Genomic DNA, 27135 nt, shown 5'->3' on the forward strand with positions numbered 1-27135 from the left:
TACTATGAGCAGCCTGATTGGACTCCCGTTGGTGGACCGCGACGCCAGCCCATGGTTGGTGGAATTGTTTAACCGTTGACTGATGGAGCTACATTCAAACAAGTCCTAGGCGTTGTACGTCCGGGCGATAGCATCTCCACAAGTAAATTGACTATAGAGGAGAAAAAAAATGAAAGCTCACGAATATTCTTTACCGAAATCAATTAAATAAGACTTAAATGCATCAGCGGTACTCAAACTTATAAGGGTGTGCCATTAGATCCACGAACTCTCAAAATGCATTTCTAGATCCCTTATCTTGATTCTTGGTTCACCGTAGGTCCATACCGCTTTGTCAGCAGTATTTTGCTTACGTGGCATGCCAACATGGCAGTCAATTTTGCATTTAACCCCTCACGCTCATTTTGCGTCTCCTTTACTTATTTTTCCACGATTGCACACGAAGCTCGTCGGCCCCTCCTCACAAGTCTTGGTGGCGTGGCTAGGTCATACCCATGGGGGCTCGCCTATGTCGACAACAACACACCATGCGTAGTTGGCGGTCAAGATCACGCCCGTGCGGCACTAGCGGTCATCACGGTCCTAGTGTCATACCGGCTGCTCCAGCGCCTGCTGCTGCACCGGTGCATTCAGCTGTTCCACTAGTTGCTCTACCGCTCCGCTGTTGACATGAACGATGCCGTAGGGGTCAGGCCCACGGACGACGACGACGGCAGCTGCCCGTGCTCCACTGCGGCAAGCTTGTTCTGCTGTTGCTGATGTGACTACAGGGTTGGTGGGTCGCTGGACCCGGCAGTGGCGCGCGGGCTCAATTTGAGCATGACCTGGAGCTCCTACTTGACGAGGTACTCTGACGACGCCGAGTTGGGGACGCCACAAGCGAGCAGGTATGCGCGGACGGCTGCCGCAACATCCTCGTTGGAGCGGTGGCTGCTGACACTGCCGAGCTCCACACGGAGGAGGTCTATGAGCGGTGGGTGGGGCAGTGCGATGGAGGTGCGGCACAGCGTGTTAGCGCACATTAGCACGTTCCTAGTCTCTCCTTGAGTCTAGCTAGTTCTGGCCGATAGATGTACATGCATACGTTCCTTGGCTCTCCTTGCATCTAGCTAGTTATGACCGTGATGTACATGTATATAGGCATAAGCCTTGATGAAATACAAACTGAGTTTTTATCATTCTTCTTTCTCACGCTGACATAGCGGATAGGATCTGGGTTCGCACGAAGCCACGAGTCCACGCAGCGGGAGTGGAAGTCGTGCGAACAGGTGGGCAGGAGGCGGAACTTGCCGTCGTCGTGGAACATGCTCTAGCACACGGCACAATCGCGCGATGACCTAGACATCGAGGTCAGCGACGAGGCTAGCATGAACAGCACACGGCAGGAGCGCAATGAGCCGCTCTGCCTCCACCTCCGCCTCCGCCTCCGCCACGACCGCCGCCTCCCCTCCTCCCGTCTGGCCATGCGTCGGCGAGCGCCATGGGTGCCCCCACCATGGGGCGTGCCATGAGCGGGAGCGGCGGCGCCTGTAGTGGTGGCTCGATCTTGTGCCCGCTTGCACCGGAGGCCGATGTCACGCCCCTGTAGCACCCGCGGCTGAGCTCGTGCCTGCGCGTGACATCTTGCTTATGACAGCATGCGCCAGCGGGCACCATGTTTGCCGCATGGAGCTGCTCGTTCTCTCCTCGCTGGACGATGACATCATGGCCATGGCATGTCGTTCTCCTCGCCTCTCTTGCCTACCGCGCGCTCCTGCTGCGTGAGCGCACCCATACTCAGTCCCCGTGAATCCCAGCGTGGCTCTCATCATGGGTCGCGAGCTGTGGACGTGCCAGCCGAGGGGTCTTGGGTTTTGCTAGATGGTCTAGCTTCGACTGTGTTAGGTCGATCTTCTTCGGCGTTCGATAGAAGCGCGTTGTATGTTTCTTTAAACTCTTCTCCTTAATATAATGATACGTAAATCTTTTGCGTATTCGAGAAAAAAAACTCAGTGTTGGAGCTATTTCTGATGGGGTGGGTGGGCAGCCATATGTGGCTCCGTTCGGCTGGCAGAATTTTGGCTGAAACTGACTGAAAAATACTGTTCTGACTGAATTGTTGTGAGAGAAAAACACTGTTCCAACTGAAAAAAGAAGTCGAACAAGCTGAATATAGGGTAAACCGAACGGGATTTATAGAGGCAGAACCAGGGGGGCAAGCAGGGGCCGTGGCCCCTCCCCCCATGCGGCGAAAATCTTTTTGATGCCCCTGTGCGGCCAAGCCCACAACCCAGCATGCAGCGTGGAAGATTTCAGATCTCCGTCGTGTGATTTCTGGTCATGTTTACTTATAAGCTATATTTTTTTAGCCAACGAATAATATATTTTTTATAATAAATCAGTCAACAATATTTTTAGTCATGGTTCATGACTTATCAGCTAAGCGAGCAGTCATCTGTCAGAATTGGAAGCAGAGGAAACATCACGGACGAGAGGAGACTCGCGTCGCATCGCATTCGCAGTTTCGCACAGTACCGAGATGGGCGTCGTGGGCATCGCTGTGAGAGCGTGCGCGCCTCCCGCTCCCGCCACCGCGGCCGCGCCAGCACCCTCCGGCTCCATGGACGCCGCCCAAGCCCAGTGGAGCTACAAAGGAGCAAGCCCTGGATGACCGGCCGCGTGCTCATGCTCGGCCTCGGGCCTCGGCGGCACCGGCCACGTCGGGGGATCCACGGACCACTACCACCTCGCTCTCCAGGCTCCGCCCCGACCTCGACATCCTCGTCGGAGGCAACAACCGGTAGGTGCAACAGTCTAGCCTTTTCTGCCGCGGATGAAATGAATCGATGCCAGGTGCTGTTGTTCCGTTTTAATTTGATTTGCCACTTTGCCAGGGAGAAAGGCAAATCCGTTGCAGCTAAGCTTTAATTTCGGCCAATCCGAGTTCGTCCAGGTCGACACCGGCGATGCGTGCATGCTGGAGGAAGCACTGCAGGGTCATATCAGTACGTATGTTTTAACTGATGGTATAACTTCACATTGACAGCAAAGGTTCTCACATGGCTTCACATTATCGGTACTCCATAGATTTGTCTGGCCCCTCTTTTATTTTTTTTGCTGTTTCCACCACTGCAGCCGTGGCCCATGGCTGGTGTATGGAATGGAAAAGATGAAGATTACAGTCGGGAAGAAAAGAGAGGGTCTATTTCCTCAGAGAAAAGTAAACCTAAGAGGTTAGATGTAAAAATGATTGCCATGTTAACATGCCACGTAAGTAAAATACTGCCGGCATGGACCTGTGGTGAAAAAAAAATCAGAGGGCCTGAAAATGCATTTTGAGAGTTCGTGATCTAAATGGCACGTCCTTACACGTTCGAGGATCGCTGATGCATTTAACTCATTAAATAAATAACAAATGAACCAAATGACATTAAAAAAAAAGATTGATAATAACATTGGGCTTGTTCGCTTTTTTTTTTTTGAGATAGGCTTGTTCGCCTTCTTTGTGGCTTAGCAGCTGAAAGATTTATGTAGGGAATCGCAAAAAAAAAAAAGATTTATGTAGGGAATGTTGCAGCTATGAATGGACCGACCGCTGCGGCGGCTGATCACAGCTGAAGAGGGTTCAATGGCAATATTGTCCAAGCCCGCCCTCGTTTAGTTCGCGAAATTTGGATTTTGGAGCTACTGTAGCACGTTCGTTTTTATTTGGCAAATAGTGTTTAAATATGGACTAATTATGCTCAAAACGTTCGTCTCGCAATTTCCCACCAAACTGTGTAATTAGTTTTTCTTTTCGTCTACATTTAATGCTCCATGCATAAGCCACAAATATTCGATGTGACGGGTACTGTAGCAACTTTTTGGAAGTTGGGGTGGAACTAAACAGGGCCAAATTTCTCGCGGGCGCACGCATTCGTAGGCCGCACCGCACCACCGGGACGGGAAGAGCACCCCCTGCATCGGCGCATTTGCTCCGCTCGCGTCCCCGCCTCCCGCGCACGAGACGCTCTCCGCTTTTTTGTGTTAACGAGAGTTCGAGGGTGAAGAGGCGGGGAAGCCGACGGGCGACGACCGGGGCGCGGGGCGATGTCGTGGCTCCGCAGCGCGGTGCACCGCGCCGTGGAGGCGAGCGGCGGTCGCAGCTCCCTCCTCACCCGCACCGTCCGCACCTCCCTTGACACCGTCGTCAGTGGCGTCCACCACGCCGGCCAGGCTGTCGCGGGCGGCGCCAGGCTCATCACCGTACCGACCACCCCCTAGCTCCGCTCTCATCAACGGCCGCCGCATTGTCCGTACATTCCCGGCGATCGTCCGTGACTAGGGTTTGCGCCTGTTCTCTCGCAGGGGAACCGGAACTACAAGAGCGTGAAGGTGGCAGCGAAGAGGCTGGAAGAGGCGGCGCTCACCTACAAAGGGGACGAGCGGGTGCAGCTGCTGCGCCGGTGGCTCGTCACGCTCAAGGAGACCCAGCGCGCGACCAAGGCGGTGCGGGAGCCGCAACTTGGGGACAATACGGACCAGACCGCGCCCCTGCTGGTCAGCATCCCTCCCTGGCTGCTGGCTTTTCCAGAAATTTTTGGATGGCATTGCGTGATCCGGACTCATTAGGCGCCGGACCACCTGTGCCTGCGAGCGTTGCAGGATCTGTACATCGATTACGAGAGCAGCGCGGAGCCGATGAACTTTTTCCATGTCTTCCTCTACAGCCAAGCCCTCGAGTGTGTTGTTCTCTCCTTGGTGAGTTGGGTTTGTGGCCGTGCAATTTGGTATTGCAATGGTCTCGTTGTAGCCATGTAGGTACAATTGTTTGGTAATTTCAAAATTTTGACTCGTCTTCTATGATCAGATTAGGGAAGCCCCAACTGAGGAAGAAGTTTCATTGATCTCAGAAGTTTTTGGGCAAGTTATTCAACCATTTGATGTCTTGTTACTCGGTTCTTGAAAATTTTCCATTCATATATGATCGCGTCTGTTTCTTACACAACAAGTCTCGAGCCTAGTGTACAAAAGATGGCTATGTATGCATGATCACAAAGTTCATTGTATACAGATTCACTTACAAATTTTTTTCCATCTTACCCCACTGCACTATATTTAGCAATTTGCACATTAATATGAGTTATATACTCCTTTCAATTTTTCCATCTTACCTCTATTCAAGCAACATGTAACGCTATGGTTCTTCATTACAGAATGTGCCTTTCGGGAGGGAAGGATGTGCACAATGCACTCTTGAGTAGTTTAAAGGACCTGGCAAGATTATTCTCAAGTTATAGTGACGAAGTGTTGGTATGAATTTCCTTTTTGTTTTACCTGTTCTCAGTATTAAACCATGTACTCATGTATAACTACTTTTAATCGTAGAACCTTTTAGATCCACCTCAACATATGAGTTATTTGATCGTTGAGCTATCTTGCATACAACAACAATCAGTCCCAAACAAGTTGGGGTAGGCTAGAGTTGAAACCCACCAAGAGCCCCTAGTCAGTCCCAACAAGTTGAGCTATCTTGCATAAATCATGTAAAATGTACTTTCTACCTGGTGTTATTAGATGCCAACAAAAGCATAAAATGCATCTACTGTGATGTTGACTTCTATGTTCTCCCTTTCCAGGCAAAACGTGATGAGCTGCTTGAGTTTGCTCAGACTGCGGTCTCAGGGCTAAAGATAAACACTGACATTGCAAGGTTCTCTCTTTTCTCTTGGCAGGGGTTGAAGGTGCTTGTAGTTCCATTTTTGCGTGTTCATGTTTACATGCTTTAAAAATTAAAACCTCTATTTTCTCAATTCCAGATTAGATAATGAAATTACTCAGTTGCAACAGCAGATAAATTCAATGGATGCTCTTCGTGCTACATCAACCGGCAATCAGAATAAAAAATCTCAAACAACCACTGAGGTAGGCCTAAGTTTAAAGTTATTCAGCTTGTACAACTGTGGGTTATCCTTTCCTTCAATTGATAAAAGGAAGCACTGTCATGCAATGTATTTGTAAGATTGATTTATTTCTCCTAGATGCCAACTAAATGGTATGGTAATGAATACTGTGCCTCTGATTTGTTTAAAATACATATTTGTAAACTAATCTTTGTGCAAGTGCACGGAACATTTATGAAGTATACATTAGGTCGTTTTTTCTATTCCAAATACGGACATGTTATGTTAGGAAAAAGTAATTTCAACTGTTAGATAGGATTTTAATCATTGTTTAGTTCTTTTTCGAAATATATCATGTTTTCCTTTTTAACTAAAAAAGGGCGTACCCAGTGCAGAGAGCTCCCGCTCTGTGCAGGGTCTGGGGAAGGGTGTCAGTGGCAAGCCTTACCCTCGCATGTGCAATGCGAGGAGACCGCGACTCGAACCCGGGACCTTCCGGTCACAGGCGGTAAGACTCTACCGCTTGCACCAGGCCCACCCTTCATGTTTTCCTTTTTTAGCTACAGGAACCTTTTTTTTTTCTTGTCTAATCCATGCATGCATGCTGTCTTTAGGTATCAGTAGTTGACTGAGGTTTTCTTTCCCTGTCATATTCCAGTATGGTTCAACTTACTATTCATCATTGTTAATATAGTTAGTGTAAGTAGATTCAATGTCTTTATGATACTGTTTGCAGGGTTTCAAAAAGGCAGTTTCTGAGGTTCGACTGTGCTCTAGAATGGAAGAACTTCTATTGAAGAAGAAATCAATACATCCTGGTGATTCGTTGGAGACTCATTTTGAGAAGGCACGATGCTCCTATTATTTCGAAATTAATTTCACTTCTATTTTTGCTGCATGCTTCTTCACTTAGCACTTAAATTTAATAGAGCAGATGAATCTAAAGCTCTTTTGTTTGATAAAACTTATCTAATTGTCCTCCCTTGTGAAGTGATACATGGGTGTTATATTAATGTCCATTTATAAAACTTTGCAGGTCGATAAACTGAAGGTTTTGTCTGAATCCCTTGCAAATTCATCTGCAAAAGCAGAAAAACGTATCATGGAAAATAGGTTTATACCTTGAGCATTCTTTGTGCTGTATATTTAGTCTCAGCAATTTAGCATGTATCAATCATAAACATGCTTGCATACTTATATATATCAATTGAACACATATGTTATGCTGTTAATTCCTCTAATGCATATTTTTGTTCATTTCAGAGCCACTGATTTATTTTGTTCCAAAACATTTGAAATGACACTCTCTGCTTAAACTGAATTGATTGTCTATGCTTTACAATGCAGGCTACAAAAGGAAGAATCTCTTATCTTCCGTGTCACCAAAACAAATGAAGTTAGTGGTGTAGAAAAGGTATTTTTTTGTGCTACTAGCTTGTGACTAGCTTGTGACTGAGTCATCTCTCATCTGCAAACCACCATAGTATTTTATTAGCTAAATGATTATGTCAGAGGGTTAAACAAGGATTTAATCTACATTCATATTGACAGACAAAAAACACCCCATAATTTCCCAATGAAACAAAAGGAAAACATTAACTTCAAATACCATATCCATCAAAGCAGTTGCAAAAGAAAAAAAATATAGCAGGATATCCAAGCTGTTCCAATATTTTTTTTTTTCAATCCTTAGTCCATGCACTTGGTTTTATGCTTCTGCGATCTGCCTGATTGATGCTTAATCAATTAAGTTTTATAAAAGGAATTAGTTGCTGAGATCTCTGGACTTGAGGAGCAAAGGAATCAACTTGAGGCAGAACTGAAGAAGGCAATATTCTTCTTTCTATTTCCACCTTCATGAAGATCTATCGTTCAATATATTTCTTCCATTATATTTCAGCAACTTACATAGTGGCAAAATTGCTGGGATTTTTTTGCTAAACAGTTCAGGGTGGAGACAACCAACAAATTTGCCGTGGACATTGACGTTACCTATATAGTTGATAAAAGTAATTGATTTTTGATAAGCCATCATAAGTTCTTCTTCCTCTTAGGATACAAGACACTAGTTTATAATGTGTGGTAATATGAATGCTATTATTACTATGACCTGTGAATGTGATATCAGTTTCTCAGAAATGTTATTATTACCATTTGAGAAAAGAAATGTTATTATTGCCTGCATCTCAAATATATTTTAAGTTAGTGTGACCTGCTTTTTGGTGAAGCAGTCTATTAAAATCTGACATCTTTATTGGTTTGGTTTACTTATTCGTAGAGGCTAATGTTTACACGAGATGTTTGTTTTTAAGAGTGATTCTGAAACTCATATTACAGGTGAATACTAAATTGAAAGTAGCTACAGTGAAGCTTAAAAAAACTAGAGAGGAACGCGACCAATTTGATGAAGCCAGCAATCAGATTGTGTTGCACCTAAAAACAAAGGTTAACTTTCTGTTTGTTAGTTTCTAGTTTAAGAAATGCATTGTGTTAGCACAGTTCACTTGTTTATTTTTTATTTTCTGTCATATCCCCAGGAAGATGAACTTTCAAAATCCATAGCTTCATGTAAAGTAGAAGCAAGCACTGTCAGTGCATGGATCAGCTTTTTGAAAGATACATGGAAATTGCAGTCCTTGTTTGAAGAGCTAAGGGAAAAGCAGGCCAAGTAAGTAGGCTCTCTCCCTGAACCCCTGAACAACACATTGTGATAACTAATAATGATTCTCAGAAGTTACAGGCTCAAAATATTTGCTGACATGCATTCCTCTTATGTTGACTTCAGTGAAGAATTGGATAGATGTGGACTCTGCTTTGCGAAATTGATGAAGTATCATGTTTCTGCATGCATGGTACTTAATTTGACTTTTACTTTCCGAAGAAGTGATACGCTATTGAGGCCTTCTGTTTACTAGCTTTTGCACAGCAATATTAGTTGTTCTGCTGAAATTTTCTTTTGGAATTCTAGGAAGAGCTAAGCACTTCTATTGACTGTATCAAAACCTTTGTTGATAACTTGAAAATATTTGGTGACAGGTATGGTTTTCATTTTTCAGTCTAATTTGTTCAAAGCATCTTCCCTGTGGCTGAACATTTTTAGTTGCATCACCAGATCCGTGCCAGCAGAGGATGGAGCTAATGGTCCGTCTAAGCAATCAAACCCTTGTAAATACCTTGAGGAAGAATATCTCCAAACTGAGAAAAAGGTGATTTTGTTGATGATTATTTACCCTGTTTACTGATGATAAAAATATACACTGCTAATGGAAGAGAACACGAAAATTTTAGTTAAAGCTGGCATCATGAACCCTGACTCGGAAAGTATCTTTTTGTGCCACATAATTCTTCAATATGTGTGCGTCTATTTCAGGTCGTAGCTGCATTCAGTTTGGTTGATAGTATCAGAGCAATATATTCTTCTAACCAGGATTACTATAAAACGAGGTAGTTGCTTTTCAAGATCTCTCGTGCTATCTTTCGAGTCCAGGCTACATAATTTGCATGCCGTCCTTTACACTGCCAGATCTGTGCCTATAGTTTGTGCAGAAGGGATGATCCTGAGGTAAAAAATCTGTTTACCACCATTGACAAGCTGCGCATCGAGTTCGAATCCGTGCCACGTCCAGTGCTTCAAATTGAGATCAAAGAACAGGCAGAGAAAAAGAAACGATCCCGTTCCTTGATAGTGTCCGCGTCACCCCATTCGAGAAGCGACTCCCCGATCGCGGCTCAGCTCAGGACACGGCTGCCGTCAGAATCCGAATCGGAGCTGGCCAAGTTCGAGCTTGAATACAAGGCCGACGAGATCAGCGGGTGGGAGTTCGATGACCTCGAGGACGAACCAAGACCTGGCTTCCTATGATCTGGGTAAGATGTGAATGAGATTTATCCCAGACATCGAGTAGTCTTCAATGTAAAGCAATAGAGTCATTAGCACAAAATCATTGGGAAATATAGTATAGCAGAGTGCAGAGCCGTGTACGTAACTTTGTTTCTTTTTCTGTCACGTCCTGTTCGCTGTAGATTTTTGCTGGGATTGACCTGCAAATATGACAAGTGCAAGCGAACGCCGTACGTATATATGCAAACATTTTTTCTTGGGTATAATGCCATTGTGACGTTGCACTGGAAAGTCAACCTCCTCTTTTAACCGTCTGCGTTGTCACCTTTTTTTTTTTGCCTTTGTTCTTTTCCTCAGCTTTCGTTGACAGCAGAAAGATCACAGACGCGCTAAAAGAACGCAAAGGAACAAAAGAAGCTCTCAGCCCTTTCTCTGCGCAAAGGTGTTTACCCTAGCTTTGTCAACCTATACTTTTGTTTTTTTTTTAAACTCATTCGTGCTCTCATCTTACAAATAGTAAAAAGGTAACAATCTTGTGTTCCCAGTAGTTTCTGCTGACTTTGATTCTGACACTACCTGTGAAAGAAAAATGTGCAGCAGTGCCAAGTAACAGGCTAACAGCCAAGAACTCATCATCCCCCACCAGTCCACCGCTGACCCTCTTCATTCTTCAACCAAATTTTGAGCCATGCAGGACACAGTACTGTTTGTGTGATTAATACAATCTCACAAGTACATAAATCTGGTCATAGTCTGCTTTGGTAATTGTGGTAGAACATGGGAGGAGTACATACTGTACAGTGTACAATACCCAGTGCATCACACAGTACAAATACCCCAAGTCTCCAAGAAAGGTGAGCAACTGGAGCTGTACAGTGGACTGTGGAGTGAGGTGAGCACAAGACAAACCCCGGAATCATTCGTCCAGCTCCAGCCCCAGCCAGAGCCAGCCTCCAAGACAAGGGGGCCCCTGCCTACCACACCCCCACCCCCATTCTGTTTTCTTGGATCCCTCCTTACACTGCCCTGCCACCCTGCCGCTGCCGCTGGGCCGGCCACTGCCATTGCTTGCCCATAAATTTTTTCAAACCCCCTGACGCTGCCTCCCCCATATTTAATTCATCTTCTCCCCCAATTCGCCTGCCCCGTCGTCGGAGCAAGCAATGTGCCCCAGAGCCACGGCTCAGCACTGCGGCGACGCAATGGCTAGCGTGTGTTCGTTCGTGGAGGAGGAGTACATCGACCTGGACCTCAGCTCGTGCGGGGAGTTCGAGTTCCGGGTGCGCCGGAGCGGCGCGGCGGACGAGCTTCTCTGCCGGGGCAGGCTGCAGCCGCCGCCGGCTGCTGCCCCGCACAAGGCCGCGCCACCGAGGCCTGGCGGCAAGGCGCAGGAGGTTGACGTCGCCGCCGGCGGTGGCGGCTGTGGTGGCGCCGGCAGGAGGAGCGCCGCGACGGTGGCGCCGCTGCAGCACTCGCACTCCGCTGGGTGCCGCGACGACGACACGCAGCCGGTGGCGAGGCTACGCACCGAGTGCTCCCGCCGCAGGAAGGCGGCGCGGACGGTGCACGCGAAGCTGCTGGCGTCCCGGGCCTTCTTCCGGTCTCTGTTCGCCAGGACATCGTGCTCCGACGAGCAATGCCGCGGCGCCGATGTCCGGGCCAGCACCAGAGCTGCTGCGGCACCACCCGGCGAGACGAAGAGCACTGCCTGCAAGGCGGCGTTTGGCCAGATCAAGAACGGCTACCACAGCGGCAGCGGCAGGGCGGTGCCGACCACCCTGCGGAGCAGCATCGAGCAGGAGAAGCTGATGGACGAGGAGGAGCTCGCCGCGGCCTCGGCCGCCGCCCGCCAGCGCAAGTCCTTCTCCGGCGTGATCAAGTGGCGGCACGCAGCGACGACGGCGGCGCCGGCGAAGCCGCTGTCGTCTTCCTCGGAGAGGAGGAGCTCCTGGGTTGGCGGCAGGCCGGCGCTGAAGCGGAGCAGCAGCGCCCGGTCGGAGTCGGAGGGGTTGATCCAGGGCGCCATCGCCTACTGCAAGCGGTCGCAGCAGCAGCTCGGGCTCGCCAGGAAGAGCGTCAGCGACGCCGCCCTCTGCTCCGCCTCCGCGAGTCCGCGCCTTCCGCCTGGCCTAGCAACCCGGCTCGATCAGCTGTAGTAGCTTACTGCCACTAGCCGTGTGAGCCCGTGACGTTTGCAAAAATGGATGGGATTTCAAAAGTGACCACATCAATAATGTCAAGTTTATCCTGTCTTTTTCACGCATATATAAGTAATACAATTTCTTCTTCGGTCATCAGATATACAAAGCCCGGATTTGTGAAAAAAAAGGAATTTGAGGTTCGTAGTTCTAGAAAGAGACCCTGGCGCGCGCGTATGGACACGCTCCAGGCGACCGGGCCGAACATCCTGTGCTGCATTCAGGTTTCAGAGTGCTGTAGATGACGCCATCGTTGTTAACAAAAAAAAAACAGGACCACGTTGTCGTCGTCGGCGTTACTCCTTGTCTGCCGGGGTGCCGGCCGTTGCTGCCTTGCTGGCTGAGGATTGCCTCAAGCTGCCGCTCGGCCGGGCCGCTCGCTCATTCAGTGCGAGTAAGCTATCTCCAAAACACCCAAAATACAAGAGCCATTTGTTTTTAATAACGCTACAAGCAAAGGATTCAATACATATTCAATATCTTCTCCAACAACCGGACCCACAAATAAATTTCTAGAAGAAAGGATATCCATATTTAAGTTGTGCCTCTAGCAATTCAAAATAGATCTCTGGTATAATACTCCGTTGAAGCTGATTTTGAGCAACTACGACAACTACTGTACTAGTACACTAGTGCTACCGCCTAGCAGCAGTCGCGGCAGTGTCATCTGCCATCCACGAGCGCTGCCGGCAGCTGCTCTCAAGTCTCAAAACAGCAAGCCAGCAAGGGGTTATTGGGAAAAAAAAAGATGGAAGCGCACGCGGCACGCAGGGGCCGGCCGGGGTGTGGATGGATTCCCGCGGCGTTATCGCTGGGGAATTGGCGATCGGGTGGAGTGGATGTGGATCGGCGGCATGATGGGCGGGCGGATCGCCGAGGAAAAGCGCGCAACGCGATAGGCCGTCGAAAGCGTCGGCATCATTGAAGGCCGGAAAGGTGCGAGGCCATGAAGGTGCGCGCAACAACCCGCACCCCGCAGACCGCAGTCCCGCTCGCTCGCTCGGCGGCCGCGGCTGGCCCTGGCCACCAGGCGCGCGCGGCCGCACATGACCTGACGGGCCTCCGATTCTTTGTCATGGTCGGCCGGTCGCTCCAGCCGGCAATGTGGTGGTGCTGGGAGCTCTTAATTCTTTGACCGCATTCAATGGCGTGACGCGGACACGTTCCTTGTTCGTCGTGGAAACAAGTAGTAAAACGGACTTGAGCGAATTCGGGGTGGTTGGATTAAGATGAAGACGCTGTGCTGATTGCTGAACCCACAGTATGGTCCAACCGAGATTGCAGATGGAGATTTTTGTTCAGAAAGGAAAAAGATTGTAGATGGAGATCGTGCGGAGGAACTTTTAAAGAAATGGGATAGTAGTACTACAAAATATCTCTTGGCACATTGATCGTACCCTTTATGGTCCTGTTTGTTTGGCTTATAAGTCGTACTTTTTCAGTTAACGAATAATATTTTTCTCTCATAACAAATCAGTCAATAATACTTTCAGCTATGACTTATCAGTCAAACGAACAATGCATATATTATGGATCAACAACGTTTGATCGTATTTGGCTCATAAGCCATAGCTTATCAGTCAACGAACAATATTTTTCTCTCACACCAAACCAGCTAACAGTACTTTCAGCCATGGCTTATAAGTCAAATCAGTCTAAACGAACAGGCCGCAAAAGGTTCAAATCTTATGGCATGATTGTACTAAAGTTGCAGCGGATTGCCAAATAAGTGAAGATGAGTTTCCGCTGCCCGCGCCCAATTAAATCCTAACTCCACGCCTTCAACTCCCGTTGCTGCTGGGATGTTTAGCGCGAGCAGGGTTGCCTGAGCGCGAGTGCGCGACAGGCTAATTGGAGGGGCTCTCCTCCACTTTTCCGAGGGCTCAGGCTATGAGAGAACATGCACGACGGATCGGCAAAGCAAGCAGGCCAGAAATTTCACGCTTTGGAGCCGGAGATGGAGATAAAAGCCCCTTTGCACGGGCAACTTGGCGGGCTCTCACTCCCTGGCCCTGCTTCTGCTTTGCCCTAGTTTTCTCCAGGCAATGCCAAAGGCGCTCTCTACTCGAGTAGCTGTAAAAGGCTCGAGAGCGCGCGCAGCAGCAAACGTAAAAAGACCTTTGCTTTGCGCTTTGCTGAGCCTCCTCTCCCATCCTCGCCATGTGACGGGAACGGGAAGGAGAACGAGACCGAGATGAGATGCGTCGGGTTGAGTGCCACGTACAGCTACAGCTACGCTGCGCCGGCGGCCGGCCCTGTAGAAAAGAGCAGTAGGCTAGTAGCGCTGCTATAGCAGTGGAGTATCATGAGGCCTTTTGGATCCGTTGGTTAGTTTCAATGGCGATAGGGATCGCTGCTGGCCTTGCCTTGCCTGCGTACGCGACGCGGCTGGCCCAGTGCGTGCGGGCGCGCATGTGTACGAGCCGGAACGCATGCGCCTTTCGCTGTTCTCCAACACAGCTAGCCTGTGCTGGACTGCTGGAGCAAAGGCGACGGCAACCGGACCGGGCGGCGCGCGGGGTTTTGGCCGTGCTTTTCGAGAGCCTCCCCCGGACCCCCTCGCTCGTTGGCCTTTGCGCGAGGATACCGATGCCGTGCCCGCACGACACACTGGCGTGCACGGGTCGTAGTCGCTCGCTCGCTGAGACAGCACGGGTCACGATCACGACAGGCTTTACGTGTGTCTCGACTCCGCTGGAGGCTGGAGGCTGGAGGCTCCAGCCGTCCAGGGGAGCAAGAGACCGTAGCTGTACTGCGGCAGTGCAAGGTCAACTACTCCCGGTCGCTCAAGACAGACAAAGTTTTGTCCATCTACAGAACCATGCGGTGTCCTTACTGTTCAGCGTCGATGCTTCCGTCCGAATGGCGGTAAATTCTCTCCTAGCTACAAGTACTACAAGAATTTTAGCCGCCTCCGTCACAAGTTAAGGCATGTCTTACCTTATATATTCAACTCCCCAACTTGTAAAAATTGTATTTTAATTTAAACTTGCAATTACGACATGTCAGCCCGTCAGGGTTTGGCTGAAGCTTTGATATACGCTTTTCATTTTTCATGTCAACTCGCCACGCCGTAGGTTCGGCGGCGCTACGGTTGTGGCGTAAAAAATCGACATCACACGCCATACATCGCCACAGAGCAAAACTACAAGCAGTAGTTGCAAAAGATAGAAAAAAAACGTAGTGGCGGCCAAAGGTTACATGGCAACCAAGCAGCGGCCAAAGTTGGTGTGCTTCTGGCGTGGGGAGTTATGGCGTGCAACCGAACACGCCCTTAGATTGCAGCTCTAGAACTTGTTTGATCTACGGTTTGTTTATATGAACATATGTATTTTCTTTCTAGTAATGAAAATGGGTTTCTCATCAGTTTAAAAAAAACACGTGTGTGTGTTTCCACATAACTTCACACCTAATTTCTTTTGGTTCAGCTTTGAAATTTATTCAAACTGGAACCACCACAACACTTTGACATTATCAAAAGTATAGTCTAAATCTTTTCCTATTTTGGGACAAGATCTCTCCCTCTCAGATCTATAGCCCCGAATTTTTTATTTTTTAGTCTTTTTTTGAAAAGATTTCACAAATATGTCTCTGGAGGTAATATTTCAAAATCTGGACCCTTAGCTCGGCGCCATCGTTGCTGGCGCCGAGCTTACACTGCTTGGCGCCACCGTTGTTGGCGCCGAGGTCTTGGGCTCGACGCAGACGTGGCGGTGACTTGACAGACAGCTCGCCGCCATAGATCCTAGCGCCAAGCTTGGCGCCGTAGATCCTAGCGCTGAGCTCGGCATCGTACATCTTGGCACCGAGCTTGGCGCCATGATCTATGGCGGCGAGGTCGTGTTTTAACCCCGGCCCCAACCTTCCTGCCCGAGCCTTTTTCCTCTTCTTTCTCCTCCTTCTCGGGTTTTTTCTCTCCCCACTTCGTTCTACCTCACGAATCGAAATATTAGACCTTGAAAACTTTGATTTAATCCGTAGATCTTCGAGAGCAAGGTATCCTCGCTCTCCTCCTAGTTTTTTTCGCATCGATTCGGTATATATTAGTCGGATTTTTTAACCTAAGAATCGTCATGACTTAGAGTTTCATGCAATTTTTAATATTTGTATTATACAACCCTAGGTTTAGGGTTTAATGTTAATTGCTTTTGGTTCTTAAAATGAAATTGGTTGTATTATAGTTACGGTTCTCATTGACATTAATTTATGATGTTTTGATTTTTGTTTGTTAAATTACAACCGTTTTGTTAGATGCAAGAAATATATCGGGAGGAGTTTTGACGAAAACGGGGTCGTCCTCGAGAATTATACCCCAACGCGTCTAACAAAGATGCCCCCGTCCCTTCTGACCTCCCTGTCCCTAACTGTGACTGTGGTTTTTCGGCCGACGTGTTTCAATTGAGACATCCAGACACAGCGACGCGTTGCTTCTACACATGCAGTCGTTTTAATATAAGTAATTATTTTCACTATCTTTTTTCTTCATTTGTGTAAGTAGGCTACTAATATTTTGTTGGAATCTTGTTGTGTAGGACCATGAGAGGTGTTTTTTTCTTTCAGTGAATCGACGGTGCAGACAAGTTTGACCCTAGATACCTCCTTTTCGATGATTGGTGTAGAGGGAGATATCCACGTGAGCACTTCAAGTGGTGGGTTCCACCTCCCCTAACCCCGTCAATGACGGCTAAGGAGAAGCACCTAGCCGCAGTTAGACGACTCGATAAACCTCCTCTGTGCGAATGTGGAGATCGAGCTGTGATAAACCCTGAGAATACGTTGGAGTTTGTGTGTTCGAACAAAAACGAAGTAAGTGGAAAGTGTATCTGTTTAAATGTTTATCTCTATATATGTGCGTGTACTAATGTATTCTCTTGTAGCGTTATGGATTTGTGAAGTGTCATTTCAAAAAATGGCTCTACGGTTGAAAGGTCCTAATATGGCTAGAGGGGGGTGAATAGTCTATTTAAAATCTACAAATTAACTAGAGCAATTTGATTAGTATGACAAATAGCAAAATGCAAACTTGCTCTAGCTCTACAAGGGTTGCAAGCCACCTATCCAATAATTCTAGTTGCAATGATTACTAGGCACACAACTTGTAATGTTACTACTCACTAAGAGCTCTCAATCTTGCTACTCTAAAGAGCTCCACTAGATGAACTTAAAATAACAAAGCAAGCTCTCAATTCTAATTACTCTAAAGAGCTTGCCACAACTAGTTTGCAAGAATATAAATGAGTAAGTAGGGTGATTATACCGCCGTGTAGAGGAGTGAACCAATTACAAGATGAATACTAAATCAATCACCGGGAGAATACCAAAAGGCAAGAGACAACCATTTTTTCCCGAGGTTCACGTGCTTGCCGGCACGCTAGTCCCCGTTGTGTCAACCAACACTTGGTGGTTCGGCGGCTAAGAGGTGTTGCACGAATCTCGTCCACACGATTGGACACCGCAAGAACCTACCCACAAGTGAGGTAACTCAATGACACGAGCAATCCACTAGAGTTACCTTTTGGCTCTCTGCCGAGGAAGGCACAAGACCCCTCACAATCACCACGATCGGAGCCGGAGACAATCACCAACCTCCGCTCAACGATCCTCGCTGCTCCAAGCCGTCTAGGTGGCGGCAACCACCAAGAGTAACAAGTGAATCCCGCAGCGAAACACGAATGCCAAGTGCCACTAGATGCAACCACTCAAGCAATACACTTGGATTCTCTCCCAATCTCACAATAATGATGAAACAATGATGGAGATGAGTGGGAGGGCTTTGACTAAGCTTACAAGGTTGCTATGTCAATGCAAATGGCCAAGAGAGTGAGCTTGAGCCAGCCATAGGACTTAAATAGAAGCCCCCACAAATAGAGCCGTTGTACCCCTTCACTGGGCACAACTCGGGGTGACCGGACGCTCCGGTCAGTTCGACCGTGAAAGCATCTAGGCCCCTAGTTGGATTTCGGTGATTAATGTCAATACAAGATTACTATGACTAACGTGTATTTTGCAGAGGCAATTAAGTTAGGTCATGATAATGGAGATCGATTGGGCAATCGAGGTTGTCATGCCCCTACGATGGAAATCGTTTCAGTTTTCAAAGGACGGACGACAAGGTTAAGGATAACTAGTTCTAAGTGTCAATTGGAGTTGGAGAGACACTTAGAGTAGTTTAGGACTTTGTTTTTCCTTTGGCCGTACTATGAAGGGGGGTATGAACGGGTAGCTTGACCTAGTTAAGTCTAGTGAGTTAGGTGTGGTGCACACTTGTTAAAACTAGCTCTAGGTAGCTCCTATGAATGCCTAAGATCCTTTGGAGCAAACTTCATTCACATATGTTCGAAAGTTGGAAGTGAATGGAGGGTCAAACACTGACCGGACGCTGGCTCCGGTGCAACCGGACGCTGGCCGCAGGGTCCGGTCAGTTCATTTGACTGAGGTGAACAAGTCTGGTGTGACCGGACGCTGGAAGGTCATGTGACCAGACGCTGAGGGCCAGCGTCCGGTCGACTCCAGTAAGGGTCCAGACTTGGGAAAGAGTGACCGGACGCGTCCGGTCAGTGCTGACCGGACCCTGAGGGTTCAGCGTTCGGTCGAGTCCAGTAAGGTTCCAGTAAGGGTTTTATGCGACCGGACGCGTCCAGTCAGTGTTGACCGGACCCTGCCAGCGTCCGGTCGACTCTTTAATACTGGTTCACGGGTTGAACTGACCGGAGCGTTCGGTCATCACGATCGGAGCGTCCGGTCATCCCGCAGAAGCTCATAACGGTTCGTTTTTCAGGCTGGCTTATAAATAGAAGCTCCACTCGTGAGTGGAGTCACTTTTGCTAATTCCAACAGCTGAGAAACACGTTTGTGAGTGCCAAGAAGAGCAAGGTCCTAGTGAGGTGTTTGTGATTTGAGAATCCAAGAGAGTAGCCTCACTAGCAAATCAAGAGTAGCAAAGTGTGCATCCATCTTCTTATTAGGCTTCGCGTGGTCAAGTGAGAGTTCATGCTTGTTACTCTTGGTGATCGCCATCACCTAGACGGCTTGGTGGTGATTGGGAGTTTGGTGTTCACCCGGCGGAGCTTGTGGGTGATCCAACTCAAGTTGTGAGCGGCTTTGGGTGATTCGCCGCGATGGAGTGTCGAAGAATCAACCCGTAGAGAGCACTTGATTCTTGCGCGGATCAAGGGGGAGCTACACCCTTGCGCGGGTGCTCCAACGAGGACTAGTGGGGAGTGGCGACTCTCCGATACCTCGGCAAAACATCGCCGCGTTCCTTTCTCTCTCTATTTACTTTGAGCACTTACTTTGAGTATTTACTTTGAGCAATTCAATACTTGTTTTACATCCATAGAATTGCTTGCTAGAGTAAGTTTGGAATATAGGTTGCGAGGTTGTTGTGCATTAGTTTGATATAAACACTTTTCTAGGCACAAGGGGTTAATTGGGCTATCCGTAGGATTTGATTATTGCAAGAGAATTTAGAATTAGCCCAATTCACCCCCCCTCTTGGGCATCTTGATCCTTTCAATTGGTATCAGAGCCTCGTGCTCACGTTTTTAAGCTTAATCGCTTAGAGCAAGATGTCTCACGGGGATGGACCTCCTCCTATCTTTGAGGGAGATGATTTTCCATATTGGAAAATCCACATGGAGGCATACTTAGAAGCTCTAGATGTTGGAATTCTTAGAGCCGCCTCTCAAGGGTTCCCCGCACCTAGGAATGCCGCACAACTTCAAGGTGATGAAGTGAATTATGAAAAATGGAATGCAAAGACTCGCAACACCATCTTTAGAGGCCTTTACAAAGATGTGTTCAATCGTGTAAGGAACCACAAAGACGCCCATGCATTATGGTCGGACGTTTGTGCGCTCCATGAGGGAACCAAGAGTGAGCGTGAGGAACGCTATCATCTTGTGATTAAAAAGCTAAATTCTTTTGAGATGTTTCCCAAAGAAAGTGCTAATGAGATGTATTCTCGATTAAATATTCTTGTAGAGGAAGTCAATGGGCTTGGACTCACTCAAATGTCACCATCCGACGTTGTGAGAAAAATCTTGAGTGTCCTCCCCATTGACAAATATGGGCACATTGTGACCGTGCTACATCAAGGTGATCTTTCCGCCGCTACACCGACACAAATCTTGGGAAAGATCAATGCTCATGAGATGTACATGCACATCACACCACAAGATGGCTCATCCTCTACAAAGAAGAAAGAGAAAGACTTAGCATTCAAAGCTAGCCAAGACAAGGGCAAAGCAAGACTTGAGTATGAGAGCTCAAGTGATGAAGATGATGAAGAAAGCCTTGCCCTCATGGTGAAGAAGACCACCAAGATGCTAAAAAGGCTAAATAAGAGTGGCATCAAGTTTGATGGCAAGAAAAAGAAGTTCTTCACTAGCTCAAGAAGAAAGCCAATCTCCGAGATGGATTGCTACAATTGTGGCAAACTTGGCCACCTAGCTCATCAATGCACAAAGCCCAAGAAAGACAAGTTCAAGAACAAGGGCAAGAAAGATGAGTCAAGCGATGAAGATGAAAAGAAAAAGAACAAGCCATACAAGAAGAGAGATGGCAAAAAGAGGGACTTCTACAAGAAGAAGAAGAGTGGCAAGGCCTATATTGTCGGTGATTGGCTCACGGACATTGATTCATCAAGTGGATCATCCGATGATGATAGTGACGATGAAAAGGTGGCCGCCATTGCTATTGATCTTGCATCTTCACCGCCACCATCGCCATCATCCTCTACACACCTATGCCTTATGGCCAAAGGTGAACGCAAGGTAACTAAGAATGATGATAGTAGTGATGATGAACATACTAGTGATGATGATAGTGATAGCGATGATGATGACTCACCTACATATGATGATCTTGTCAAAATACTAAGAAAATATACTAAGATCATTAGAAAAAGTAGAGCTACAAATGAAAAACTTGATGCTAAAAATGATTCACTCTTAGCTAAGTATGATACATTAGAAAAGGCTAATGATGAGCTCAAAGAAATAAATGATTCTATATCATCCAAACTCAAGGAGCTCAAATCTTCTAAGAAAGAGCTTAAAGATAAAAATGATAAACTTGAGTGGGTGCACAATGAGCTTATCACTAGTCACAATAAGCTAAAAGATGAATATACAACTCTAAAGATCAATTATGATACCCTTATTATTGCACAAGAATTCTTACCAAATGAGCTACATGATGCTACTAACCATGTTGTTAAGATTGATATAGCTACCTCATGTGATGATTTAATTGATGAAAGCATTGAGCATGGATCTAGTAGCAAGGGCAAGCAAGTGGTTGAGTGCAATGACTATGATGAGTATGTCAAGCTCAAGAGTGACAATGAGAAGCTCATGAAAGATCTTGAAGAGATAAAAAGTCACAACACCATTGTGCTAGAAACTCTTGATCATGACAAAGAGGTGATCCTTGAGAATGAGAAGCTAAAAGAAGAAATCAAGAAACTCAAGGAGGAGAAGAACAATGATATTCTTAAGGAAGAGAACAAGAAGCTCAAGATGGAGAAAGAGCATCTCAAGGTGGGATTGAGCAAGTTTGCTAGAGGCAAGCATCTCCAAAGTGAGCTACTCATGAATACCGTCATAAAGATGGATAGAAGTGGCATTGGATATATGGCAAGTGTAGAGAAGAAGAAGGCTCAAGCTCAACACCAACAATCAAAGCCAAAGCCAAAGCCAAAGAGATGTTTTGAGTGTGGACAAGAAGGCCACTTTGCTCATGAGTGTTAAACTCCACCACCACAACCCTTGCCCAAGCATGCTAGACCCTTTGCTTTCAATGCTCACTACATGCTTAGAAAAGATTCGAGTGGAAAGATGAAAGTCATGTTCTTAGGTCTCCCCAACAAGAGTAGGCCTAAGAAAATTTGGGTGGCTAAGTCACTTGTTGTGAAGGTGAAGGGCCCTCAACAAGCTTGGATCCCTAAAGCTTGAATCTCTTGTGTGTAGGTGAACTACAAGACCGGTGGAAGTCATTGGGTTATTGATAGTGGTTGCACTCAATATATGACCGATGATCCTTGTATGTTCACCTCACTAAATGAAGAGGTAGATGGACAAGAGAAAATAACATTTGGAGATAATTCAAAGGGCAAGGTTAAAGGATTGGGCAAAGTGGCAATATCAAATGATCATTCCATCTCCAATGTGCTCTATGTTGCTTCATTGAGCTTCAACTTACTATCCATTGGGTAATTGTGTGATCTTGGCTTTCAATGCTTATTCACCGAGAAGGAGGTTGTTGTATCCAAGTTAGATGACAATCAAGTGATATTCAATGGATTTAGATACAACAACTTATATCTAGTTGACTTCACCTCCAAAGATGCAAACTTGAAGACTTGCCTATTCACCAAAACAACACTTGGGTGGCTATGGCATAGAAGACTTGCTCATGTTGGGATGAGCTCACTCAAGAAGCTTATGAAGAATGATTTGGTGAGAGGGTTGAAGGATGTGAAGTTTGAGAAGGACAAGCTTTGTAGTGCATGTCAAGCCGGCAAGCAAGTTGCAAACACTCATCCAACCAAAGCTTTCATGTCAACCACAAGAGTGCTAGAACTCCTACACATGGATTTATTTGGACCAACAACATACAAGAGTTTGGGAATAAATCTCTATTGTCTTGTGATTGTGGATGACTATTCAAGATATACATGGGTGTTCTTCCTTCATGACAAATCCGAAGTTGCATCTTGTTTCAAGAAGTTTGCCAAGAGAGCTCAAAATAAATTTGAAGTGAAGCTCAAGAAGATAAGAAGTGACAATGGCAAAGAGTTTGACAACACAAATATAGAAGCTCATTGTGATGAAGTTGGAATCAAACATGAAGTCTCCGCAACCTATACTCCTCAATAAAATGGTGTAGTTGAGAGGAAGAACCGGACTTTGATCACTCTTGCAAGGACAATGCTAGATGAGTACAACACCCCCGAAGCTCTATGGGCGGAAGCAATCAACACCGCATGTTATGCATCCAACCGCCTATTTCTTCAAAAGTTCCTTGTCAAGACACCATATGAGTTGCTCAATGGGAAGAAGCCGGACGTCTCCTTCTTTAGGGTGTTTGGTTGCAAGTGCTACATCTACAAGAAGCGGCAATACCTAGGGAAGTTTCAAAGGTGTTGTGATATAGGTTTTCTTGTTGGTTACTCATTGAAGTCCAAAGCATATAGAGTATTTAATCATGCCACCGGCTTGGTTGAAGAAACATATGATGTGGAATTTGATGAATCTAACGGCTCCCAAGGAGCACATGAGAATCTTGATGATGTAGGTGATGAACCATTGAGGGAGGCTATGAAGAATATTCCGGTGGGAGACATCAAGCCAAAAGATGATGAAGATGATGTACAAGTCATTAACCAACCTTCTTCATCAAATGTACCACAAGATGGTGAAAAAGTTGGGAGAGTAGAAAATGAAGATACTCATATCTCCCATGAGCAAATGGTGGTACAAGCACAAGATGTTGATGCTCCACAACCTCCTCCTCAAGTGGTCAATAGAAGAAATACACCTCTCCTACAAGATCATCCACAAGATCTCATCATAGGGAGTCCAACAAAGGGGGTGATGACTCGATCTCAAAAACTTACCTCATTTATTGCTCATCACTCTTTTGTCTCTTGCTATGAGCCTACCAAGGTAGAAGAAGCTCTTAAAGATCCGGATTGGATCAATGCCATGCATGAAGAGTTGAACAACTTCACTCGCAATGAAGTTTGGAATCTTGAAGAGCGACCAAAAGGTGCAAGAGTCATTGGAACGAAGTGGGTGTTCCGCAACAAGCAAGATGATCAAGGTGTTGTTGTGAGGAACAAGGCAAGACTAGTTGCAAAGGGGTTCTCTCAAGTTGAAGGTTTAGATTTTGGAGAAACCTTTGCACCGGTTGCAAGATTAGAAGCCATCCATATCCTTCTTGCATATGCATCACATCATGAAATAAAACTATATCAAATGGATGTGAAAAGTGCATTCTTAAATGGCTTTATTAATGAACTAGTCTATGTTGATCAACCTCCTGGGTTTGAAGACCCTAGATATCCTAATTATATTTATAGGTTGTCCAAGGCACTATATGGGCTTAAGCAAGCCCCAAGAGCTTGGTATGAGCGCCTTTGGGATTTCCTTATTGAGAAGGGCTTCACCATTGGGAAGGTCGACACCACACTATTCACCAAGAAGCTTGATGGGCATATCTTTATTTGTCAAGTATATGTTGATGATATCATCTTTGGATCATCAAATGAAGACTCATGCAAAGAATTTGGTGAATTGATGTCTAAGGAGTTCGAGATGTCAATGATTGGTGAGCTTACATTCTTTCTTGGTTTTCAAGTCAAGCAAATGAAAGAAGGCATCTTCATCTCTCAAGAGAAATACACAAAAGATCTTCTCAAGAGATTCAAGATGGATGAATGTAAGCCAATCAAGACCCCAATGCCTATCAATGGACATCTCGACCTAGATGAGGGAGGTAACTCGGTTGATCAAACTCTCTACCGTTCTATGATTGGTAGCTTGTTATATTTAACCGCATCTAGGCCCGATATCATGTTTAGTGTATGTATGTGTGCTAGATTTCAAGCTAGTCCTAAGGAAACACATTTAATTGCCATAAAAAGAATCCTTAGGTATCTTAAGCACACACCAAGCATTGGCCTTTGGTATCCCAAAGGAGCTTTATTTGAATTAATTGGCTATTCCGATTCGGATTACGCCGGATGCAAAGTTGATAGAAAGAACACATCCGGAGGGTGCCATTTGCTTGGTAGATCTCTTGTGTCTTGGTCCTCCAAGAAATAAAATAGTGTGGCTTTGTCCACCGCCGAAGCGGAATACATTGCCGCGGGTGCTTGTTGTGCACAAATATTATATATGAAACAAACTTTACTAGACTATGAAGTAGTTCTAGAGAAAGTATCTCTTTTGTGCGACAATAAAAGTGCGGTAAAACTTGCAAATAATCCGGTTCAACACTCTCACACCAAACATATAGATATCCGCCATCACTTTTTAAGAGATCATGTAGCTAAAAATGATATATCACTAGAAGGTGTAAGATCCGAAGATCAATTAGCGGATATCTTCACTAAACCGCTAGATGAGGCTACATTTTGTAGATTGCGGAATGAGCTCAATGTACTTGATTTTAGTAACTTCACTAAAAATTGAGCTTGTGTTGTCCCTTGCATTCATTGTAATATACAACATGTTTAATTTGTGGCAATGCATATAGGGCTTGTCTAACATGGTTAAGATAACCGTCGAGAAGCGTGTGAAGAAGCTTAACCTTGGATCAAACTTGACAAGCAATTAGATTTACTCACAAGCATTACATATGCATGAATGTTGTTTTGTCATTTTGTTCCATTTGCCCTCTTGTTGCCTATTTTCTTAAAAAGAATTATAGCCTAAGGTAAAATATTTTGAAAAATATGAGGGTTTGAGAGAGGTCACTCACATCAGTCCCAATTGGTGTTTATTTGGATCTTATTCAAGTTGGGACTCGATTGGGAACAGGCAGCGCGAAGGAAGTTTGAAGATTTGCTAGAAAAGGTGCACCGGACGCTGCACCGGACGCTGCTGTCCAGCATCCGGTCAGTTCACAGGAGGTGAACTGCTGATGAAGGAGTGACCGGACGCTGCGTCTGTGCGTCGGTCAGGAAGGGTTCAGAGTCCGGTCGATCGGAGGAAGATCAAGTTGTACTGACCGGACCCTGCCTGCGTCTGGTCATGGACCACCGGACGCGTCCGGTCCCGATTCTAGAGGATTTGGACCTCTCTGGAATCGACCGGACGCTGGGTGGTAGCGTCCGGTCGCTACCACCGGAGCGTCCGGTCAGTGGATCTCGCGCGTCTTAAGGACTCCTTTCTCGTTTCCTTTTCTGTCACGATTTGGGGGATTACTTAACCTGCCCGCAACCTCTGTCTCCCATCGTACCCTAGCCCAAGCCGCCGCACTGTCGCGCCGCCGCCTCCTCGTGCCCAACCTCGCGCCCGCGCCGTCGTGCCCTCGCCTCGCCGCGCCTCCGTAGCCTCGCCGAGCCACCACCTCCTGCGCCTCCTCTGCTCGACAGCCGCCACGCGCCACCGTCCCGCGCGCCACCGCGCTCGGCCCTCTCGCCAGCCAAGCGCCCCCGAGCTCCAGCCCTGCCTCGCCTCTGTAGCACCGCGCCTGCCACCTCATGCCCAAGCTCACCGCTCCACCGTCGCCAAGGCGGCCGATCTTCATGCCGAAGTGCCCTAGCCCTACCATCCCCTTGATTGGTAAGGCAAGCTTTACTTTTCAATCTACAATGGTGACCTAGATCGATTTGTAGTCTCTGATTCACCATTACATTCAGGGCATTTGACCTAACCCTTGCCGGTTCCGAGGATCCCCCACGTGATATCTTATCTCTTCTCGGATCGCTGGTCGTCAGATAGAAAGCCACTCGATTCAAGTTCGCATCTACATTGTTTTCTCTATTAGGGTTTCGCATCTATTAGACATATGGTATTTATTTGTATATCCATCTATTCTATCGTGCAACGAGTCGGTTCCGTTGTGTTTCGTCTGGCAGTTGGCAGTCAACTCGGAGCCAAGCTCGCGAGTAAGGATCGAGGCCAAGCCTCGAAAGCGGTAGTTTGACAGTTGATCTTCATCAGCGGCAGTTCACCATCTTGTTAGTTCAGATGGCTCGCACCAAGAATGTTGGTGGTGGCCCAGGTGATGATGATCGAAGGCCCCCGCCTCGTCAGCCAGCCGGATCTAAGGGCAAGTCAACCAAGCAGGTAACATCCAAGAAGCGGAAGTACCCCGACGCAGAGACAGCGAGAGCAGCAGCTGTTGCAGAGGCCGCAGAGCATGCCGAGAGAGGTGGTACCCGCAGTGGAGTTGTCATTGCAGGTCAGCCAGTTTCACCCGCAGTCAGAGCTACGATTGAGGATGTTGAGCGTCGTCTCGGTAGTCTAGCTAGGACTGCCACGCTTGCAGGACGACGTGTTGCCATTGAGGAGGTTCTGTCAGCACAGCAGCAGCCCCCACCAACAGAGCCTCAGCCAGCCCAGGAGACTCAGGAGGGTCAGGAGACCAAGCCGGCACCTCAGCTACGCCGCTCGAGTCGTACCAGTGCTGCAGTTCCACCGAGGCCAGTTACACAGCGCAGGGGTTCACGCCCTCCGCCCAGACCACAGGGTCCGCCTCCAGTGGTTCACCTTGACTTGAG

General features: G+C 47.0%; 2 protein-coding genes and 1 pseudogene across 4 annotated transcripts; 2 read left to right on the top strand and 1 right to left on the bottom strand.

Annotated features, from left to right (window-relative positions):
* Nucleotides 1-548: 548 nt before the first annotated feature.
* On the bottom strand, nucleotides 549-1656 carry LOC136537282 (uncharacterized; annotated as a pseudogene).
* A 2308-nt stretch (nucleotides 1657-3964) lies between these two features.
* LOC136540158 (intracellular protein transport protein USO1-like) lies at nucleotides 3965-9957 on the top strand. 3 transcript variants are annotated; one of them, XM_066532158.1, is made up of 19 exons: nucleotides 3965-4224; nucleotides 4327-4518; nucleotides 4624-4719; nucleotides 4829-4881; nucleotides 5175-5271; nucleotides 5598-5671; nucleotides 5778-5883; nucleotides 6241-6369; nucleotides 6598-6708; nucleotides 6898-6974; nucleotides 7209-7275; nucleotides 7624-7689; nucleotides 8199-8306; nucleotides 8399-8529; nucleotides 8647-8713; nucleotides 8830-8897; nucleotides 8974-9067; nucleotides 9232-9305; nucleotides 9399-9957. In XM_066532158.1, exons 1-19 carry the CDS (start codon nucleotides 4069-4071, stop codon nucleotides 9721-9723), a joined length of 2091 nt encoding a protein of 696 aa, XP_066388255.1. In that variant the 5' UTR covers nucleotides 3965-4068; the 3' UTR covers nucleotides 9724-9957. The 3 variants fall into 3 exon arrangements, with proteins under 3 accessions (XP_066388255.1, XP_066388256.1, XP_066388257.1); XM_066532159.1 differs by lacking the exon at nucleotides 7624-7689; XM_066532160.1 differs by lacking the exon at nucleotides 6241-6369.
* A 430-nt stretch (nucleotides 9958-10387) lies between these two features.
* On the top strand, nucleotides 10388-11967 carry LOC136540159 (probable membrane-associated kinase regulator 4). Its single transcript, XM_066532161.1, has one exon. The coding sequence runs from the start codon at nucleotides 10866-10868 to the stop codon at nucleotides 11856-11858; it is 993 nt and encodes a 330-aa protein (XP_066388258.1). The 5' UTR covers nucleotides 10388-10865; the 3' UTR covers nucleotides 11859-11967.
* The last annotated feature ends 15168 nt before the right edge of the window (nucleotides 11968-27135 follow it).

The sequence above is a fragment of the Miscanthus floridulus genome, chromosome 2 (genome assembly GCF_019320115.1).
Source record: "Miscanthus floridulus cultivar M001 chromosome 2, ASM1932011v1, whole genome shotgun sequence".
Taxonomy (NCBI): Eukaryota; Viridiplantae; Streptophyta; class Magnoliopsida; order Poales; family Poaceae; genus Miscanthus; species Miscanthus floridulus.

What these genes read in the sequence shown, in the direction of transcription:
- LOC136540158 (XM_066532158.1), top strand. Translation starts at nt 4,069, where the DNA reads ATGTCGTGGCTCCGCAGCGCGGTGCACCGCGCCGTGGAGGCGAGCGGC. An exon ending in AATCTCAAACAACCACTGAG is followed by an intron (nt 5,884 to 6,240) that starts GTAGGCCTAAGT and finishes TAACTAAAAAAG; the next exon opens with GGCGTACCCAGTGCAGAGAG. An exon ending in CTAAGGGAAAAGCAGGCCAA is followed by an intron (nt 8,530 to 8,646) that starts GTAAGTAGGCTC and finishes TGTTGACTTCAG; the next exon opens with TGAAGAATTGGATAGATGTG.
- LOC136540159 (XM_066532161.1), top strand. Translation starts at nt 10,866, where the DNA reads ATGTGCCCCAGAGCCACGGCTCAGCACTGCGGCGACGCAATGGCTAGC.